Source organism: Fukomys damarensis, unplaced genomic scaffold (genome assembly GCF_012274545.1).
Source record: "Fukomys damarensis isolate Sample0158 unplaced genomic scaffold, DMR_v1.0_HiC HiC_scaffold_38, whole genome shotgun sequence".
NCBI classification, from domain to species: domain Eukaryota; kingdom Metazoa; phylum Chordata; class Mammalia; order Rodentia; family Bathyergidae; genus Fukomys; species Fukomys damarensis.
The window spans coordinates 31,070,849-31,092,229 of record NW_022900950.1 but is presented as its reverse complement, the minus strand read 5'-3'; the positions used below and the strand labels follow the sequence as shown (position 1 = coordinate 31,092,229).

Genomic DNA, 21,381 nt, shown 5'->3' with positions numbered 1-21,381 from the left:
CCCCCCCCCCCCCCCCCCGGCCCCTGGATGCTTGGGCGCCCCTCGGGGCTGAGGGTACCCGGGTCAGCTCCGGAAAGCCTGGCAGACGCTTTGCTTCCTGCCTGCTGTAGCTGGAGAAAGCCTTAGTGGGGAAGGTCATGAAGAGACTGGAACTTCTTTTCCTCCTTTCATCACTTAGTAGGTTTGATGGCATAAGATTCCTGAAAGAAGTAAAATAAATTTTCTTACTGAGAAGCCACAGTTTAAAATATTAAATGTTATGAAAGGCGTCAGTCTAAGAAAAATAGGTGAATGGGCGAATATTTTCAACTAATATTTATTGTTCTAGGCTTAACGGTAATGAGTAAATCACATCTGTTCGCGGCTTCGCAGTGAGGAACAGCAATACTAAAATAATCACAAAGTGATAATTGTGATAAGTGCTATCATTGCATGTTGGGCTCAACAGACAAATGGGGGCGGACAGCGATCTGGCTTAGTTTCAAAGGACTTTCTTGAGACAAAGAGCAGAGGCAATAATGTGTATCCTAAGCCAAGTGAAAGAGTGTTTAATAAAAGTAGAAAGCCAATGTGGAGAGGTGAGGAAGAGGATGCTTTGGCCTGGGGAAGATGTAGGTATTAACTTGCGGGCGATTTTAACCTGAAGAAAAGGGTCTGGATGTGTTCACAGCAAAGTAGTAGGGAAAACTGGTTGTAGACCCAGTGGGAGAGGAATGTTAAAGGAGAGGGGGCAGTGGATAAGGAGGGAGGGGTAGGTTTGAGCTGACTCTAGGCAGTTAAAGTTGATGACACTGTTGGGTTGGCTGTGAAAGTGAGGAGTGGAAGTGTCAGAGAGGACATTGCTTCTGATGGACAGTTGCAGATCGTTAGCAAGGCAGTCTGGAAGAGGACCAGGCTCAGAAGATTAATGTATAGGAATAAGTCGATTTTTAGTGCTGAGTCTTTACCTCCGGATTTACAAGCTTCTTAAACATTTTCTGCATGATTCTTAAGTTATTTCAGTTTTACAGCAAAAGAAATGTAGTTAGGTAATTGGCTAGATATATATGGGCTTTTTTCAGTGTTCTAAGTTTGAATTTGGACTTTTAAATAACTCAGCCTTGTTATGGAAAGTACTTTGGCCTCCATATAAAAAAGCAAAAGAAGGGCCAGGGATTTGGCTCAGTGGTTCTGCCTAGCATCCCCGCTACCAAAAAAAAAAAAAAAAAAAAAAAAAAGCAAAAGAAGAGCCTCATCTTGCAGTCTTCAGCCTGCGACCACCAGGTTTGCCGGCCTTACAAGCGTTGCAAGGATCTTGTCATAAATCCTTTGGGAATTCTTAGAGTGGTAGGAATTGGCAAAATTCATTTAACAAATGCTTAGTTCACTAGAATCTATGTAAACTTGTTCCATCCTTCCTGGAATGAATAGATACCAATTGAGCAAGTGTATATCAGCTATATGGCAAAGAAGAGCAACAAATAAACAAAGAATAGAAATTATTTTCATCTCTTCAGTCTGCATAGTTTCAAAAAGCTTGCAAGCAGTTTGACCTGTAACAGGATGGGACTGTCTACCTTCTCATCCCTTATGATTATATCTAGTAACTCATATGTTTAAATTATGTTCCAAGAACTTTCCTTGCAAATAGATAATTAGTATCTCATAAAGAATATAATAATGTATTATAAGTGAAATGCAACTGTTCTTTGGGGCAGTAATCTTTTAATCACTTTTTTAAGTATAGGAATGTTCATGGTGACTTTAATTTTTAAGAAGCAAAAAATGGAAAAACCCATATGTTTATTACTAGAAAAGTAGAGATTTTAAATCTTCAGTATATTTTTATATCATGAAATTTCTCAAACAAACTACATGTTTATTAATAGGAAGCTAGATTTAAAAACTTCAGTACGTTAGGATAGTTCTGAAATGAAAAGGAACTAATTAATGTTATGAAAGGGATCAATCTTGAAAACATGCTGAGATGCCTTAGAACAGAGTCACATATGGTTTAATTACATTTGTATGAATTCTTAGACTACAGTGGGGAAAAAAAAAATTGTGGTTGCCTTAGGCTGGGGATGGAAGTTGACCTGGGAGAGGTGTGAAGGGATTTCTGGAGTATGCTGATCATGTACAGTTTGAAAGACATTTTGGTCACAAAAGTGTACATACCTGTGACCTTTAGATTTGTACATATCATAAGTTTTACATAAAGAATTTTTTTTTATTGAGTTTATTGGTACATTTAGGGATACAGTACAGTTACATTCATTGTTGGGATCATGTACCTTTACATGGCAAGTCTTGATTCTCATTTTTTTCCCCTTACCTCTGCCCTCCCTTCACCCCCTCCTCCCCTCCCCATCTACAAACACTTTATTTTCATCTTTTCATTCTCTCACATTTTTTTCTTTTCCCTTTTTGTTCTTCCCCTACGTATCACACCTTCCCTACACCTTTAGCTCCTTTCCTCCCATTTCTAAATGTCAGTAATCTTATTAGAATCTTATGCATTGTTGCAGAATATTCACACCAGGGAAACTATTTGGTATTTACACATGTGGGACTTATTTATTTCACTTAGGAGTATATCTTCAATATGTATCCATTTTCCTATGAATGATTCTATTCTCTCGCTCATAAAGAATTTTAAACAAAAACTGAACTCTAGTTAATGTTATGTATGCTGAAGTATTTCAGGATGAAATATACTGTTGCCTGCAATTACCTTGAAATGAACAAAACTTAAAGGACTAAAAAGAGGAACAAATAGATGGCTAGATGAAGCGTGTTAATTATGGAATAGGTATTGGGTTTTTTGATGTAGTCTTTCAACTTTTCTGTATGTTTTAACATTTGCATAATAAAACATTGAGAGAAATAATCCTCTAAGGAATACTGCTCATTTTACACAACTGAAGACTAATATGAAAATATAAACAAAAATATATAAACAACACAATCATAAACTCACCTGAAATACCATATTTCCCTGAAAATAAGACCTCATTAGAAAATAAGTCCTAGCATGACTTTTTTCTAGGATGCTTGTAAGGTAAGCCTGAAAGTAAGCCCTGGTTAAGATTATCAGCCAGAGGGCCCGGGATTTAGCTCAGTGGTGCTGCCTGCCTTGCAAGCACAAGGACCAGAGTTCAAGTCCCCGGTACCAAAAAAAAAAAAAAAAAAAAAAAAAAAAAGATTACCAGTCAGAGAGAAGCATTTAGTCCACTGTGACACATGCTGGACTTAGTGAATTAAATAATTAAAAATAATTTATCGACATTCATATTTTAAATAAATGATATTATGAATTATAATTAAGTACTTATAAATACCCAAGTGGGCACCTTTGGACAAGAGATAAATGCCTGTGTAAACAGAAGAACTTGAGGCTTAGCTGTAAAATGACGAATTGGAGTAGAGACACAATTCGCAAATAATGTGTGCCATTGATAAACAGATGTGGCTGTGTCTACAATGAATCTTCAAAATTTGCTATAGTGTATGTTGTAACAGATGTACCTAATGCACTTGTGTGAGATAAAACATTTTCTGAATTTTGGTGCCTACAATATTTCAATACTTTCATGTGGGCTATCATCCTTGATTGTCATCTTTTTTTTTTTTTTTTTTTGTAATGGGGTTCGAACTCAGGATCTTGTACTTGCTGGGAAGGCATTGTGCTGCTCAGCTACATCCTCAGCCCCAAATGATTGTCATCATATTTTTGCCACTCCTGTCTCTTAAGTTTTTAATTAGCACTTGATTTAATGGAAACTTTGTAAAGCCAGCCGCAAGAGGTCATGACTTGGGTGACAAATTCATGAGGTAAAATCACTGACAGCTCTGTTGCCAATACACTATAAGCAGTCTACAAAGACAGGAAGTACTCATTTAAGGATAGCGCTCTTGCTGGACAATAAAATACAGAACTTACAGACTCAGTTTATATGTCATTTTTTTTAACTGAATCTGTAAGATCTGTATTTCGCTGTAATTTAATAAAATGCATTCTGGTTTTATGCATATTAAAAGATATGTTCCCTTCGTTAGTTTCAAGCCTATGTAAAAGTGACACATAAACCAGGACTTCAAAAAATTAAAATTCTGAATTTTTTGTAGTGTATATTGTCTTTATTTTTCTATCTAATTTTCACCAAAACCTGAGTGACTTGCCACCTTAAACGCTGATGGCTTGAGTCTGAAGCAGAACTCATCCATGTTTTCCTAATTAACAGTTAAAAGTCAACATGTCAATATATTAAAGCAGTGTTTCTCAGAAACCAGAGGCCTGTTGACATTATCTAGGGATGCTTTTAAAACACAGATGTTTCCTCTCTCTTCTGTGAAGAACCAGTAGAGTAGGACAGTAAAAAGCAAGACATTTTAGAGAATGAATAGTAACATATAAGTGGATCAAGGGGAGATTTACCTGGATGTCTAAAAATAGTTACTTTTGAAGGTTGACATGAAATAGTCATTATCATTGATCATCATGAATCATCTTTGATCCCTTGATCAGTTCATTAGTTTAATGGATAGACCAGTGGTCTAAATCAAAATAAAGATGCTGATGTAAAACTATCATGACTAAACTGAGATGGCCATGATACTCTAAAAGCCAAATATCTTAAAGTCAGTTACTTACAAAGCATGATTTTATAGTATGATGTCCATTTCTGATCTGATGATTATTCAGACTTTATTGAGATCATGCTGTGTGGCATGGGTCTGCTTTAAATTTGTTAGCTGACTCCATGCTGAAGAAATACTTTATTTATTTATTTGGTACCAGGAATTGAATACTGCTGAGCATGGTGGCACCTTCCTAAAATCCCAGCACTCAGGAGGCTGAGGCAGAAAGATTACTGTGAGTTTGAGGCCCAGCCTGAACTACATAGTGAGACCCTGTATAAAAAAAAAAAAAAAAAAAAGACTAAGTGACAGATGTTATGATGTTAAGTATTTCAGGATTTCCTAAAAATTTAATTTTCACATTAAGAAAATTAACAGCACTTCTCTAAGAGCATCTAATACCTCATCCATACTCACATTTCCCTCTTGCATGTCTAACATGTCTTTTCAACTGCTTTTTCCCCCCCTCCTCCAATACTGGAGCTCAAACTCAGGACCTTGGACTTGCAAGGCAGGTGCAATGCCCCTGAGCTAAATCTTGGGACCCTTCAACTGCTTTTTTTTTCAAATACATTGAATTTTATAATTATGTCTGTCAGTCTTTTTATTTAAGTATAGCCTGACCTTTCACTTGTCATTCCCAGTTATGCTGCCCTTTTTGAAGACACCAAGCCAGTTGTCTTGTCTCATAGTCTGGACCTGTGAGATGGTTACCTTGTAGTGTCCTCTAATTTATTCCTCTCTAAATCTGGCCTGGTACCCCTGGATAAAGGAAGTGAAATCTACAGATGTGATGGCCAGCTGTCTGTTTGGTAGAGGATCTTTTTATCTTTTCAATCTGGAAGTAGTCTGTAGGTGACCCTTTGACATCTACATTCTACCTATTGATTTCTTTTTGTATCTTTATTGCCTGAATTAGTGATTTCATGGTGGGGGCAGAATGGTGATTTTCTGATTACATTTCTTCTCCATTTATTAGCTGTCTTTCTCCTCTAAAGAAGAGCTTTTTCTCATCAACAGTGGATGAATACATTTCTTCCTAAAAAGGTATGATAAGTGCACACTTATTAGTTAATTATCAGTTTACCAGTTTTCAGTGTAAGGAATCAGAGTGTATTTGTCATGTGCAGTTGTGACAGATTATCAATCTCTTAGATTTTTTGCATATTCAGTGTGTTAATTTTTTTTCATAATATTTAAATTTTACTATATTTGGCCAGTGGGAGTCCCTTCATGTCGCCAAACTATAAATCAAATATCAACAAACAAAATTCTAATATTGTCAGGGAAATCTGAGAACTAAATATCTGATAATATAAAGAAAAGGTTATTAATTGGGATAATGTTATTATAATTATTGAGAACATGACAGAGCCCCTCTTAGAGATATATCCTGAAGAATTTAGTGATGACCTAGTTTTACTTTGAAATAGGTAATAGATGGTGTTGGGTATAGAGATGAAATGAGTTTGGCTATATGCTGTTTATTACACTAGTCTTTCTGTACATTTGAAGTTTTTCCTAGTAAAATTCTAAAGTTATAAATTTATGTAATTTGCAATTCAAACTTTATGTTTTTTAACTTTGTATTTATATTTTTATGTATAAAGACATGTCCTAAGAAACACGTATATTTTCAGCTTTGCTTATACAAAGCCAACATTAAGCAGGCCTTAAAGCTTAATTGTAGTGCACTGCATTGTCTACTGTAGAAGTCAAGAAAATAAATTAAAAGCTTTTTTGTTTTGGTTTTTGTAGTTGGGATCGAACTCTGGACCTTTATGCTTGCAAGGCAGGTGGCTGTACCACTGAGCTAAATCCCTGGCCCTTAAAAGCTTTTTTGAATCTAAAGTTAAATTTGAATAATGGTAAACGACTTTGACAAAGCATAGTTTGAGTATTTCTCTAGTCTTTTCCTTCACTTCTTATCTTAGAAAGTGTTTTCAAAACTTTTAAAAACTCCTACATCTTTTTTCTTTAAAAATCTTTATTGCAAGTGTAAAATTATACGTGTGAAAAAGTGATAATTGGAAAATTACTTTTTTATGTCAAATAACTAGGATTTTCATAAATTTCTTTTCATCTTTTTCATATGTCTTGTTTTGTTTTGCTTATATAATGTCTGGGAGAATAACCTACATTTTGAAATATTTTCTATTTTAATATGTTGACAATTTGTTAAATAGGACATGGTGGCTTTCATCCGTGATGCTATGAGGGGAAAAGATACTTAACATTTAAATAATTGATCAATATTTAGTAATATAACTTTACATGTGACAACTTCTGTGTCCTTGTTACTGATAGAGACTTTGGGAAGAAGCAAGGTTGTGATTTTGATGTGAAATTTGCTGGGTGTATAAATTCCTTACAGTCCTAGCGTCTACCACTGTGGTACTCAGAGCATAACTAGGGAAATTTGGGACTTGAGCTGCTGCTATTTTGGTGATGATAAATGAGAAAACAGTCTTTGAGCACTTGAGATTTTTGTGCTTATTTTTGGTTGGGGCTGCTGTGTTTGGACCTTCACGTTCAGGCTCCAGAGGTCCCTAGTCCCTGCCATATACCTAGCCAGCCATGGGAATAAATTATTAAATCTTAACAAACTTTTTCATTACTCTTAGGATGGCTGCTCTTCTTCTAAAGAAATTAACACTGCAAATCATAAAGACTGAAAGTAAGTGTATTGGAAGATGTTTTGGTAAATATATGGTGCAAAAGACAGCCCCAGCACCATTGTCCCTGGCTGCTTCTGCCCCAAGGCTGACCTCTCTAATCCATGCAAAGTGTTTTAGTACTGTGGAAGACACCCAGGATAACAGGAAAAGAAAAACAAACAATAGGACTTTGACTAACACAGGAAGGAAAATTCATGCACGAATTATTCGAGTCTTTGATGAAAAGGGCAGTGATTTGGGAAACATGCACCGGGCAGAGGTGATTAAACTCATGGACGAGCAAAACCTGAGGCTGGTGCAGAGGAGTGCCAGTGCAGATCCTCCAGAGTACCAGCTCATGACGGGCATGCAAATCCACCAGGAGCGCCTAAGACTGAGGGAGCAGGAAAAGGCCAAACCCAAAACAGGTGAGTATTTTGCTTTCAGCTCCTTGATACTTTTGTATTACAGACAGGTAAATTAAGTTCTTATGTGTTCCAAGGTGCTTGGACAATGGGAGATGAGAAACTGGAAAAATCAAAACATTCATGGCTTCATCATTGTTCCTAGTGTGTTTCCTTACTTATGCCTTGTTTCCATTCTTTTATTTTCTTCATTTTCCTTGATACCTTGTTTCCATTGTCTCTTCATTTCAGCCTGTGTAAAATGAGAAACAAGACAAATCCAAATGGGACAAACTCTTCTTCCCTGGTCCTGTGGTGTTGAGTACAAACGTCATGGCAAGCAGAGTAGCTGATGAAATAAGTGGAATGAAATAAGATTCAGAAGAGATGGTTTCAGGTTTCTCATGGAGATCTCACAGAGCTGCATCCCCAGTCCTGTGTTTATTTTTCTTGCTGAGTTGTCCAGGTGGTGCTGCCAGAGCACCAGAGAGTGTCCTGGCTCGAGCCTCCCAGAGTGCTGGGATCACAGGTGTGCACCATGGAGGGATTTATAGAGCAACTCTCATGCCCAGGTATTTTGTTACAATGGCTCAGTCACCTTCCCAGACACTTGTCACTGAATCCTTGAGGAAGCCATGAATGGATATTAAGTGAAGTTGTTAGTTTCTCATGGCTCCTAAATAGGCTAATCATTATAGAAGATTTCTCAGTTGGAGGAGTGCTGGGACAGGAATCAGGAGAGTGGTCCCCACCCAGCTGTCATGAAGTTGTATACATTGAGAAAAAGCATATATTTGGCTTAGTTTTTGTAGTACTGGGGACAGAAGCTACAACCTTCACACTGAGTTATGTTCTTGGCCCTTTTGTTTTTTTTTTTATTTTGGAGCAGAGTCTTGTTAAGTTACCCAGGCTGGGCTCAAACTTCCAATCCTGCCTCAGCCTCCCAGAGGTTACAGATGAGTGCCACCAAGCCCACCTCTTTGGTAATGCCACAGACAACAAGGATGTTGACAAAAAACAAATATTCAGAAGAGACCAACTAGCTGGGATTAAAGACATCAAACTGTGTCACGTTTAAAAAAAAAAAAACAGACTGGAGAAGTGGGAAGGGCTAATGTGTTGAAGGAATTACTTTGTTCTGATGAGGCTTCAGGACCTACTGATAGGAGTTATGGAAAGGCAAAGTGTTGTTAAAAACTTTGTCAGGCATGGTGGTGCACACCTATAATCCCAGCACTTTGACAGGCTGAAGAAGAATGGCAAGTTTAAACTCAAACTGGGCAACTTAGTGAGACCCTGTCTCAAAAAATAAAAACGGCTGGGGTTGTATGTAGCTTAATGTGAAAACTCTGAATTCAATCTCAAATATCACCACCACCAAAAAAAAGCCACACACACACAAAACTTGTTTGGGAAATTTAAAAACATATAGAAGGAAGATGATATGTAAACACTATCCATCATCCAAAAGGACAAGTGTTAACATGGTTGAACTTTAAGATCTATAAAATATTAGAGAAAAGATGAAGCCCTTCCCAGTCCTCATTGCTGTCCTGTCCTGTCTTCCCAGCAGTCCCTGCTCACTCTCATGGATTCCGTTTGTAGGTCGTCAATGTTGTTAAACTGCCAACACAGATACATTCATAAACAGTACAGATTTTGTGTGTAAAAAGATATAATTGGCACACCATTGTTTCAAGATCTATCCATTATACATATAATAGCTGTAGCTAATTTACTATAATTACCATGTGACATCTCATCCTAAGACTGTATCAAATTTGTTAACCCATTTTCATGACATTGGGCTTGTTCCCAGTTTTTCATTATCATGAATGCTTGTGCATCCTCTAGGTTCTGTGAACCAAACGAGTCGAGTTGCTCTCATCAGCAGTGTGAAAATCTCCTCCTGTACATTCTCACCCACCCTTGGTACTGTCCCACTGATTTTTTTCATGCTAATGATGGGAAACTGTTGCTTATTGTTTTAATGTTATTTCCTTCAGCTACTCAAGCTTTTTCCTGAGTTGCCTATTCATGTTCCTTTACTTTTTTTTTTGGATGATTTTTTTTTTCCAGATTTATAGTTCTCTGTTTGTGTATAATGCAAAAATCTTCTTGGACTTTGAATACCCTTGCTTGGCAAGTAAAAATACCCTTGCTTGGTACTTAGCTGTCTCTCTCACATTTAAAAAAGCAGTGGCTGGGTTCTGACACTGAAAGAAGACCATCACGGCCTCTGTGCAACTGGAGGTGTTCTGAGGTGGGGAATCCAGTCTCAAAGGAGGCACTCGAAGTAGTCCTCGTGCCAAATCTGTCTCTTTCCAACCAGGACCAGTTGTGATAAAGGAACTGATCTTTTCTTCAAATATTAGTCAACATGACTTGGACACAAAGAGTAAACAGATTCAGCATTGGATTGAGAAAAAATACCACGTTCAAATTACCATAAAGAAGGGGAAAAATGCAAATGAGCCAGAAAATAAAACAGTAAGTAAAACCAAGCAAAAATCTTTTTGGTTTTCTGATGTAAAACTACAATGCAAGAAATCTGGAAAAATTAAAGGCAAAGAAAAGTGACTGGTAATTGTACTACCCAGTAATGGTAATTCACTTTTCAATTTATTTTTCAAAATGAAGCATATTGTATCAAGGTGCTTCCACTGTGGCATATGTTGCTGTATGAAAACACTGTTTGACAATGTAAAAGCTATATCCTGTTTTACAAATTGTAGAATATCTAACCTTTAGAAGAGGAAAACTGAAAACTTCATAGATGGCATCTTTTAGATTGTCTCAGGTGCTTACAAGCAGCAGGCTGTTGGTTTAAATGTCTGCTAGGGATGTGTCAGTTTACCGTCCCAGAAGTTCCCTGGCTATGTGTTCTACTTCTAAGTTGTATTATCACCCACCCACCACAGTCAGAATAGTAGGGGTAGTGGTCTTCAACCCTGGCTCTGTGTTAAGACTCACTGAGGCCTAGGGCACAGCCCAGCTGATTAGGAATTTTTGGAGCCTAAGGTGTCTTATTTTTTTTTAATTACCTCAAGTGATTCTGAAGTAGCATCAGCATTGGGAATTGCACTGAGCTGTTTTCAGGATAAAGAAGATACTTTGCCAATACCTTGTGCTTGGTACTCATTTGGAGGAGAGGGTACTCCAGGGTCAAATGTAGCCTCTCGGTGCTGTGACAAAGGGCAGACTTGTTTAGAGTCACTTAACCAGATATGTGAATCGCTCACCCTGTCACTTAAATTAACAGCAATTCCTGGCTGCTGTTTTTCGTCCAAGTTTGAGCACTGACAACAGAAAACATCAGAGGCTGATTTTTAGTTGATTTTTAGTTAATCATGGACTGTTTCCCTTTTGTAGGAGGAAATATTTCATCAAATACTTCAAACAATGCCTGGAATAGCCACCTTCTTATCCAGACCACAAGCTGTTAGAGGAGGAAGAGCTTTAATGTGTGTTCTTTGTCATCTGAGCAAGAATGAAGATAAGGAACATGCAGACTCTCAAATCAAAAAAAGAGACACTTTGAACAAAGAAAATGGAAATGGCAGGGACTCAGATGTGGTGTGCCCATGATTTTAATAAAGAAAAATAGGCTTCTGAGCTATACTAAACTCACTGGTCCGTAGTCTTTCTCCAAGGCCTGGTGACGCCTAGCAGAGGGCGAGTATTACAACTGTGGAGTGCGCCCATCTTCCACATAGCTCTCCAACTCCCCATTTATAGGCAAAGTTGAGTCCTGCTCTTGTTTCTTTTTGGGAGGGATATATCCACTGAGGCGAGAGGCCAAACTCCGTTTTCCACGGGATGGTTTTACCTTTGGGAATAAAGAAGGCAGACAACCAGAATTTAAAATCAGATTTATCTGGATTTTTACAATACTATGCTCTGACAAGGAAACACTCCTTTACAGAGAGCTTCAATGGGGCAGATTCAGGGTAAAGCAGGTGAGAATATTCCAAACACTGCACCAGGCTTTAAGCAGCTGAGGTTTTAGCATGAAAGCAGGACTAAGTAGTTTCAACTTACTTTGAGCTTCATTTTCTTCTTGTCGGGATCGTGTACAATGGCATGCCTAGTGAGACTTTGCTAGGTGAAGGAAATGAAAAACACTGTACATTAAAAACCCAACACTGGTGTCAATTAACATGAAACCTCCATGAGTTATAAACAGACTATCAGCCTTATTGTCTGACCCCACCTTTCACCCCAGAACCTAGGAAAGCTTAACTCTTGGACCTAGCAGATTTCAGTACCTCCTCCAACGACCCATGTTAGGAATTTATACCATCCCAACCACTTGCAGCCTCTTAATTCTATTGTGAGGGAAAGGCCTGTTGTAAATGAGCTTTTCCAAGCTGAAGAGGGTGTTTTAACTGATCCAGTCAAAACAGTAATTCCGAACACCATGGGAAACCTGCCTGGTGTCCCCACTGACTTGACAAACACAGCCTTCAGCTCCAGGTGCTTCCTATCCTTAGTGAGCTTCACTCAGTTCTCTCTCCATTCCCTGACAGTTCACAGCAATGAAACACCAGACAGAGTGAACCTGCCAAATGCACAGGCCCCTCTACTACACATGACCTTCTTCCCTGACCCTTGAACTGTGCTGTGACCTAGACCGGAGCCCCTGAACATCTAGTCCCAAATCTTGCTGCTCATTCTTTTCCCAGGTATAAAATGACACCCACAGCACCAGCACACTCTTTCAGTAACAGGTGTGGATATCAAGGCCACGGGCCTTCCCACGTAGTATTTATTAAAACCAGAGTCCTGGGTGAGCACAGGACAGGGCTGATTCAGAGCCTAAGAATCCGTATTTCTAGAGGGCTTCCAACTTATGCCAATGCTTCTGGGTCAGGGTACACTTTAAGATTCTCAGCAGGCCTGCAGGATGTAGATGTGAGTGAAGAGCCACGAAGAGCCACCCCAGCTGTAGCAAGGATGGGAGAGATGTTGGCCCTGCTCACACAGGAAGCCACCCTAAAGCAGGAGGGCTGCACAGGCCAGGTGGGGCACTTACTTTCATGGCAAACGTTTTGCCGCAGCCAGCCTGTTCACATACAAACGGGCGCTGTTCCTCATGGAAAGAGAGAATATGGCTCTGGAGATTGAACACAGTTGTGTAGGTTCGACTGCAGCCTTCTCTTGGACATCGACACACAGTCCTTTCTGGAGCATGAGTTTTCATGTGCTGCTTAAGGTAATCTTTGCGCGTAAATGTTTTCTGACATACTTCGCACATTATTTCCTCTGGGGAAGCAGACAGACAGATTTAACCCACTTCCCACATTATTACCACACAAGAAAAATTCAGTGTGTATTATACTCAATGTCCAAAACTTTACGACTACATACACATCAGAAATTTCTGAGGAAACTCTGGCCCTCATTTTTACTGCTGGGAGTTTGCCAAAGTTCTCCCAAGTTCTTAAATCACTCCTGAACTCCGTGGCTGTTGAGCTCAAGGAGCAGAGCTTCTCAGTGTGACTGTGGAGAAAATGAAACAACTGCTCACAGTATCCTTCCTCGTCACCCAATACAGGCACCATTTGCCAGCACACCCAGAGCATCAGAGCTCCCAAGACTCCTGGATCCTTCCTGTGCTAAGATCATACCAGCACAAGCTGAGGCTTGGCCCTGCTCTGCTCACCTGTCAGCTATGGAAAAACAGAAAATGGAAACCCCTTACTTCACCACACACATGAACTGTTTCACTCTGAATTAGCTACGTCAATTCTGCAGTGGCAAACACACCATGCTTTTCATGCCTGCCTTACCTTTATGGGTTTCTCTCATGTGTTTCAGAAGTTCTGTCCATGTTTTGGCCACAAAAGAACATCCCTTTTGACACACATAGCCTGTTTGAAGGGAAAAAAACAAAAACAAAAACTATTGGTGCAATGCCTGTTCTGAATATTCAGTCGACGCTGACCATGATTAGAATAGAACTTTGTATGTCTACATAATCTTTGTCTTGTCTCCCAGTAATATTCTGTTCTGTGGGACTCAAGAGGTAAGAATAAGCTAAGAAAAGTCTATGTGATGTAAAACCACACAAATGTCCAGCAAAGTGCTTCATGTCAGCCCAGTCTATGTCCCCTTTCCCTGCCTGCTAAGGCCTGCCTCTTTCTTCCCTCAGCAAAAGTGTTCCCTGGCCCCTTTGTCCTTGGCAGACCAACACCAAACCTCAGGATTTACAGTGCCCGCCCCCTGGCCACCTCTAGCCTTATATCCAGTTTCATACAGCAGAAAAGGAGAAGGGTATAGTCACGGAAGAAAATAAACCCGCAGACCCCAGAGAAAAATACTGATCAGAAAGGACACTGCAAATCACCAGAACTGGATGACATAAATGCCAGGCTGAGTTCCACCCACTATAAAAAGCAAATTGGCTGCCTTGCACTCTTCCTCACTAATCTCTAGTTAAATTCTAGGAGCTGGGACATTGGTGTAGAGATTAAAAAAAAATTATCCATGGAAACAATAAATATATGGAGTTGACGGAATCAAGTGTTTTTTGTTATGATACAATACCATGTGTCTGAACACCATGAATTATCCCAGCCTTTTGAATGGCCCTTTGGAAAAGAACAGCACAGGTATGAACAGAAGAGGTTAAAAACAACATAAGGCAAAGCCTTGGCAGAAGCACAGACCAATCCGAAGATAAAGCACGACCAGACACTGGGCCTGAACAGTACAACACTGTGTCTGCACAACCGGGACAACTGGAAGGACCAATATCTAGACTTTAGACTCGAGAACAAGGCTGAGTAAGCAGACCAGCATCCTTCTTGCCTATCTCCCAGCAAGATAATGGAATAGACAAGAAAGCACCACATAGTCAAAGAAATACACACACACACAATCCATCAATCACTGAATTAAACGCCCTACTGTCAGTGTTTTTCAACATGAGATACACAAGACTGACCATACCTACCCTTGTGGACCTTCCCGTGTCGCTTCAGGCTGCTGGGTGAGGCAAAGTGCTTCCCACATCCTTCCTGGGTACACCTGGGTTAGCAACACATGAAAAATTACATGGTCCACTTCAGAAAGCTCCACTTAGGGTAAATGGTACTTTTTCCTGATTCTCTTACCAAATTCTTGCTTCTTTCCATAATAAAATCAGCCACAGAAATATAAGATTTAAAAGGTAGGCCTAATCACAGGTGAAAATCAAATTGCTTGACCAGCCCTGAGGTAAATGAAATGTTTGAGAGAAAGAATGCACTTTGCTTTTTTTTTGCTTATGTGACTAAATTAAAAACTGTTTTCATTTTTATACCCTGACTCTGCTGTCATTGCTACACAAACACTTTAGGAAGTTGTCAACTTGGTATAGGAAATTCCAGCCATTCTGAGCTGTCTTCAGCATCTCAAACGATGCTGCACTGGGGTTGTGTGATTAAAAAAAAAAAAAAAGAAAAAAAAAAAGAAAAACTACCGCAGCATCCAGAGCCTCAGGTGAGCAGCAAAAAGCAGGTGCTACTCAATGCTAAAACCATCAGAGCACAAAGATAATCTGCAGACCTGCAGGCCAGCACAGTACTGTCACTGCAGCGAATGCAGGGAGAGTGTTGCATCTATGAGCCACAGCAAAAGACTGCCCAGCCACCAGGGAGCACCAGTGTGAGGTGGCAGAATAAATCCCTCAGTGCCCGTCACACTCTATTCCAAGGTGTCCAGCCACCCTTGCATGTCTTGAAGACATCCTCTGACTGCAGGCTAAGCCTGGTTAATTCTGTTAGGTTCTACGAGGAGTGACTTGTCTTTATACTGGCATTTCAGACAAGTGAACAGGCTCTACTTGAACGTTGTTCTTCAGCCTTCCCTTCAAGCTTAACCACAACTATAACCACCTCACAAATTATTATGAAACATATTAAATATTTCTTTTAAAGAAACAAAATCAAAATTTAACCTTTCAAATGCCATATAAATGGGCATACACAATACACACTATTTGCAGAAAAGGGCTGTTTGGGAAATGACTTCAGAACACCTGCACCCAGCCTCTGTGTCTCAGTCTTCTTCACACTGAGTGATGCAGAACATCAGCCACAAGCAGCACCCACCTGAATGGTGGCTCCCTGGTATGCTGGCACTGGTGGATTTTCAGCTGCTGGTGTTTCTTAAAGGCTTTCTTGCAACCTTCAAAATTGCACTGTTTAGTAAAGGTTTGTTAGTCTTGAGAAAAAACAAAAAATCAACAGTTCACAACAATCCTCAAGATAAAACTATTTTGGAGATTATGCAGTTGCCACTTTCACCCTTACAGCTACAGTAAAATTCTATGTTAAGTCAAGAAGCTTTAAAGATTAATGACATTTCAAAAAGCAAAAACATTTTTGTGGGGGTAGTTGCCCAATGATATACTTTACTTTAATGCACACAAGGTTTGTGAATTAAAACTTATCATTAGGATAGTCAGTGCCAGACTAAATTTAGATACTTGCCAGACAAAATTTGGATGATGAAAACTTTAGAAATATAAGCAATATAAGTATAAAAAAATTCACAAAACTTAACCATGTAAAGTCATCAGACTTACCACATATTGTTTTTGCTGATTTTCATGTTTGCGTTCAAAATGTTTCTTCAGGTTTGATTTCGTATTGAATTTTTGATCACAGCCATTAGCAGTACAACTATAAGAAATGGTATAAACTAATATTAACAAGCCAAGGAAAGAAAAGTTTTAAGATATATATACCTTCCTACTTTATGAAAGCTAATTATTACAAAAAATAGTAGAAAATAGTCTTCAGTAAATTCCAAAATGTTGTGCTGGGGTATGGCTCAGGGGAAGAACATGTGCTTAGCATTCCCAGCCTTGGGTTTGATTTCCAGCAACACCAAAAAAGGAAGAGACTGACAGAGAAAATTCCCAAGGTGCTAATTAAGCCACACCATGCAGGCCTCTCAACTTCATGTGACCATCAAGTAACACGGCACTTTTTCATGTTTGACAGCCTCCACTAAACCTCAAATCCAGCTTAAGTCTAGTTAGTCTCAATGCAGAATCTGATAACCTTAATTTTGCATGAAATGTCACTATAAATTGCCTTAAAAAAGACCTCAGAAAACCTGGTTTCTTCAACATTAATGGTAAAACATGTAGTACAGACACTGGCATGACTCCAAGCCATTCATATTGGCATCTAGTCTTTAAACTGTGCACAGTGGAGGCACACCACTTGCCCTTTCTTCCTCCTTGACAGGTGGAATGCTAATATGATAGCTGGGGCTCCAGCAGGCATGTAGGACCATGAGGTTGATGCTCCAAGATGCTAAGGGCAGAGAGACCAGTTAGAAGGGGCCCAGGCCCATGAAGACCTTAGATCCCCCTGGACCCTTACCTCTCTATACTTCCATATTTAGTCACACAAGACAAAAAGAGCCTATCTTGTCCAAGCCACTTGTTCTAAGTTTCTGTCATTCTTGGCTTTAAATATAATAGCCATCTAACTCAACATGAGTGTGAGAACTAAAGAGCAGGGGCTGCAGCAGGAAGGACCATGGCATACTTGGGATAAGGGAGAAGTGTTTGTTAGTTCAGCATAGCTGGGGTATAGTTTCTTTTTACTAAGAGTCAGGGTCTTACTGTGCTGCCCAGACAGGTCTCTAACTCCTGGGATCAATGATCCTCTTGTCTCAGCCCTTTCAGCAGGCTGGACTATAGGCTTGGACCATAATGTCACATCCTAGAGTCAAATTGATGGGCAAATAAGCAAAAAAGGACCAAATTGCACCAGCCATTTATATGATGTACTAGCGACCTTGAGTTCATATAAACAGAGCTCAAAACCATTTTTTTTTTTTAATGGTAACGGGGCTCAAACTCAGGCCTTTACACTTGCAAGGCAGGTGGTGGAACCACTGAGTCAAATCCCCGGCCCTCAAAACCATTGGTTTTAAGGGAAGCCACTTGGGGTGACTTGGGAGGGGGCCAATCAGGAGCACAGAAAAACACTTCAGGCACTGAATGAGGACTGAGGACCTGCAGCAGGACAGGTGCAAGGCAGGTGGAGGTCCAGGAGGAAGTTAAAGACCTTATGATGTCTGTGCTGCAGGGGATCAGAAAGATGAAGAGGGAGCCACCTTATCTTTCTGTGGGTCACCAGAGACAGTGGTTTCACCTACCACGACAAGAACGGGGAGCAGAAGACCAATTCATTCATGTCACCAGGTCTATGTGCCCCACACAACCCATTTCAAAGGCCTAAACCCATTTCTCCACTCACACAAACGGCTTTTCTCCAGTATGAATCAGGATGTGGCGACTCAGATGGTAGTCTCTGATGAAGGCCTTGCCACAGCCTTCATAGTCACAAGCAAATGGCCTCTGGAAGAAAAGGAAAGAAAAAACATGTTAGTTCTGCCCTCGTTAATAACTCTGGTTATTAATTAAAAGCCTAAAATACCTAACAGGCACAGCTACTGAATTCCTCTGTGGAGATAGATGGCTTCCGCTCAGCAAGTATAGCAATACCGACCACACCAAGGCGAAACCGTTTTCCTGCATCAAATTTTACAGCAGAAATGCCACAACCTATCACAAAATCACACATCAGATTTTGGTCTATGGATAACATATGAAATAAGCAGGTGACCTTCCACAGCATTGCTAACCTGCCCCTAACCCAGCACCTGGGTTCCCCAGCAGCTCACTTTTTCACATCACTGCCATTAGCATACCCCATCTGCACAGATCTCCACCTGCATGATTGCACCTTGTAAAGTCAGCGGGGGGCAGAGGAGAAGGTTCTGTCTCAGCCTTGTCAAGCCCAGTGTCTGCACTAAAAAAATGCCAGGTACAGCTACAAAAAAACGTGTCATACCTGAAAATGCTGACAGGTGCTACAGAAAAACAAGGAAAACAGCTCACAGCCCTAATTGCTACTACAATCTGGGGGTGGGAGGAGCTCCATTCTGAACCTAACCAGCTTTGAGTGTCTGACTGTGGAAAGGGTACCACTATGACAATGAGGAAGGAGGTACCAGTACATCAGAGTATTAAGAGCAAAGCCAGTGGTCAGGAAGACAACAACTATGACTTCAAGTGTTCCAACATGTATGAAGAAGCAGTGCCAATATCCAGCAAATAAGTCTAAAAAGAAAGCTGTATTTTGACATATAGGCGCCAAAATGGGGGGGGTGCTATGGAGAGGGTGGAATAGACAAGAGGAAGAAAGGGGAAGCACAGCATAAAGGCTTTCCAATGAAGCCAAAGCAAGATGGGGTGCACAAAGCAGAGGGCAGAGGAGGAACCAAGGGAGAGGGCTGTTTGCACAAATTATAGTCCGTAGCAGCTCTAGGAGATCTAGTCTAGTCTAGGAGGTCTAGGCGCTTAGCCTAGTGCTTGGTGGGGATGAGCGATGCATCCCGCGCACGTGTTCAAGGCTTACCGGTAGGTACTGACCCTGTGAAACTCAAGATCAACGTATGGGAAAGGGTTGCTTAGGGAGCCTTGAACCTACAGCAAAGCCATCGCGGTCCCAGCACAAAGCTCCTAGAACTGTCCACTTGCTCAGTTCCTTCCCTAAACTCAGGACGCTGCACCCGCTGCGCAGGCGACTACGCAGGAGCTCCGCGAAAGGCTCCCGGGGGCCACTGGCTCACATCCGGGCGGGCGCCACGCCCCGCAGCGGCCTCATTACCTCCCCTGTGTGCTTGCATAGGTGCGCATCGAGCTTCCAGGCCTTGCTGTAACTGGCGCCGCAGTCGGGGAAAGAGCAGATGAACCTCCTAGGGAGTGGCGGGAGCGGCGGGGGAGGGGCTGCGCTCTCGCCAGCCGCAACGAACGCGTCTGCAATGGTCAGGGAGGACACCGCCTCTGCGACCGAGCCGGGTGGCTCCAGGGCGTCCGCGGGCCAGGAGCGCAGCCACGTGCTGAAACACAGCTAAGACCCGCCGTGCACTTCCGGGAGTGCAGTCCCGCTAGTAGGGTCCCGGCCCCTCCTCTTTCCCACGCGAGTGCCGCGCATGCTCTGAAGGGCTGCGCATGCGCCGGGAAACCTGGTGGCGGCCCGTGCCCCTCCCTCCCTGCGTGAGAGGCTGGGGTTTCTGAGTCTAGAGCTAAGTAAGGTCTTACAGGTAGGACAAGTTACGAAGCACTTCTTAACTATGAATTGTTTACCATCCACCGCTGGCCTCTAGGAAGTGCTAACCTTGCATAATTTAAACGAGCCTGCTATTCACATCTCTGCCCGCTGCGGATTCATTTCCTTGCATCTAATCTACATCATTACGCTGCAATCCCCAGAACAGTGGATCCTAAGGTTGTGTGCCTATTAGAGTCTCGTGGAGATCTTTGCAAGTTGCAAAGTTTATAGCATAAGTGGACCAGTTAAACTCCCCAGATGGTTCCAGTGTGCAGGAAATCATGGGAACCGCTACCCTGAGGCTTCGCAGCTCAGTGGTCTGTGAATCAGCCACATCTTCAGAGAGAGGTCTCTCCAGCCTACCTGAATCAGAGATTTCCAGGTGATTGGATGCATAGGAAGTTCTAAGAAGCACTGTTGAGCGGATCGAATGAATGTGGGTAGCATGGTTTATGAGGATCACGTTTCTAGGGTTCTCTGAGTAACAGTAACAAAGTGGATAGTCTGATGTTCCATGAGGTATTTTTCACGTCATTCCAAATCACCAGGGTAGTGTCAGCCTGACTGATGAACAGGTCTCTGCATTATCACCTGGGAGCATCAGAAAATGATGGTCTTGGGGTTGCCGCCCACACCATTGAAATGAGTCTCTGAACTGGGATGGAAAACAGAGAGCATCCTGATTCTTCTTCCTCTCTACCTTACTGGCTTCTGCACCTGCCCTGTTCATTCTCCCTCTCAACAGGCTTTCCAGCCCTTAAACTCTCTTGCCTGTGTTTGCCTTCTCCCTAAAACATCTGAGACTTTATCGGTATGAGTTTGCAAGACTGGTTTTTGAAAAGTATTTTTATTCCTCAGAGCTATTATTCCCGCAGAGTAGGTGACAGTGCCCTCATGTAGGAAATGGGAGTGCAGGGCTCAGCCTTTTGTCTATGCCTGGATCAAGTTCTGCATCTTCTCGATAAACCTCACCTGACCACTACTGCCACCTTTTCGCCTTTTGTGGGCCTTTCTATAGCACTAAGTAGATGATCCTCAAATGTGCTGGGACTGTTAACTATTTAGGTTTATAATTTCCTCTTTCCCTGATCTTGATTTAACCTCCATCAGGGCAAGAACTGGAAGATTAAAGTAGAATAAGCCAGGCACAGATATACAGATATTGCTTGATCTTATTCATATGTAGAAGCTAAAAAAATTGATCTCATGGAAGTAGAGAAAAGCAAAGTGGCACTAGATCCTGGAAAGAATGAGAGGGAGAAGGGAGAGTGGGAAGTTCCACAATGGAACCAAAAATACTTCAGATAGAGTAAGTTCTAGTGCTGTACAGCACAGTGGGGTGACTATGATCTACAAAAATTAGTGATATATTTCATAATAACTAGAGAAGAGCCCAGAGGTTTCCAATACATAAAAATGATAAATTTTTGAGATCAAAGTGCTAATTGCCTGGATTTGATCATTAAACACTGTATGTATGTACTAAATTGTCAGTCTGTAGTCCATAAATGTGTAAAAATATGATATGTCGATTAAAATGAAAAAAGAACGGACAGCAATTGGTACTGCCTGGTA

At 41.0% G+C, this 21,381-nt stretch overlaps 2 protein-coding genes across 5 annotated transcripts in view; one reads left to right on the top strand and one right to left on the bottom strand.

Moving 5' to 3' along the window:
* The window catches only part of Mtif3 (mitochondrial translational initiation factor 3), an 11,870-nt gene extending 563 nt beyond the window's left edge, over positions 1-11,307 (top strand). Inside the window, exons 1-5 of one of the 4 annotated variants that reach the window (XM_010623836.3) lie at positions 25-177; positions 5,600-5,667; positions 7,245-7,705; positions 10,014-10,171; positions 11,054-11,307. In XM_010623836.3, the coding sequence (XP_010622138.1) occupies positions 7,246-7,705; positions 10,014-10,171; positions 11,054-11,269 (834 nt within the window). In that variant the 5' untranslated portion in view covers positions 25-177; positions 5,600-5,667; position 7,245 and the 3' untranslated portion in view covers positions 11,270-11,307. Of the gene's footprint in view, positions 1-24; positions 178-5,599; positions 5,668-7,244; positions 7,706-10,013; positions 10,172-11,053 lie in introns of those variants that run through there. The other 3 variants (XM_010623835.3, XM_033759932.1, XM_010623834.3) reach the window with 3 other exon arrangements.
* Positions 11,256-20,253, bottom strand: Gtf3a (general transcription factor IIIA). The gene is made up of 10 exons (XM_033759943.1): positions 20,170-20,253; positions 19,363-19,605; positions 17,947-18,047; positions 16,254-16,350; positions 15,778-15,866; positions 14,640-14,713; positions 13,474-13,554; positions 12,717-12,946; positions 11,723-11,782; positions 11,256-11,510 (listed from the first exon to the last, which is right to left on the bottom strand). The coding sequence occupies exons 1-10, from the start codon at positions 20,251-20,253 to the stop codon at positions 11,364-11,366; spliced, it is 1,206 nt and encodes a 401-aa protein (XP_033615834.1). The 3' UTR covers positions 11,256-11,363.
* Between the last annotated feature and the right edge of the window lie 1,128 nt (positions 20,254-21,381).

Bases quoted from the DNA above. Each gene is read 5' to 3' on its own strand.
- Gtf3a (XM_033759943.1), bottom strand. From the start codon at position 20,253: ATGCTACCCACATTCATTCGATCCGCTCAACAGTGCTTCTTAGAACTT. The intron at 18,048-19,362 runs GTAATGAGGCCG...CTTTTCTTCCAG, and splicing joins TATGCAAGCACACAGGGGAG to AGGCCATTTGCTTGTGACTA. The intron at 11,511-11,722 runs GTAAGTTGAAAC...TTATTCCCAAAG, and splicing joins AGAAGAAAATGAAGCTCAAA to GTAAAACCATCCCGTGGAAA.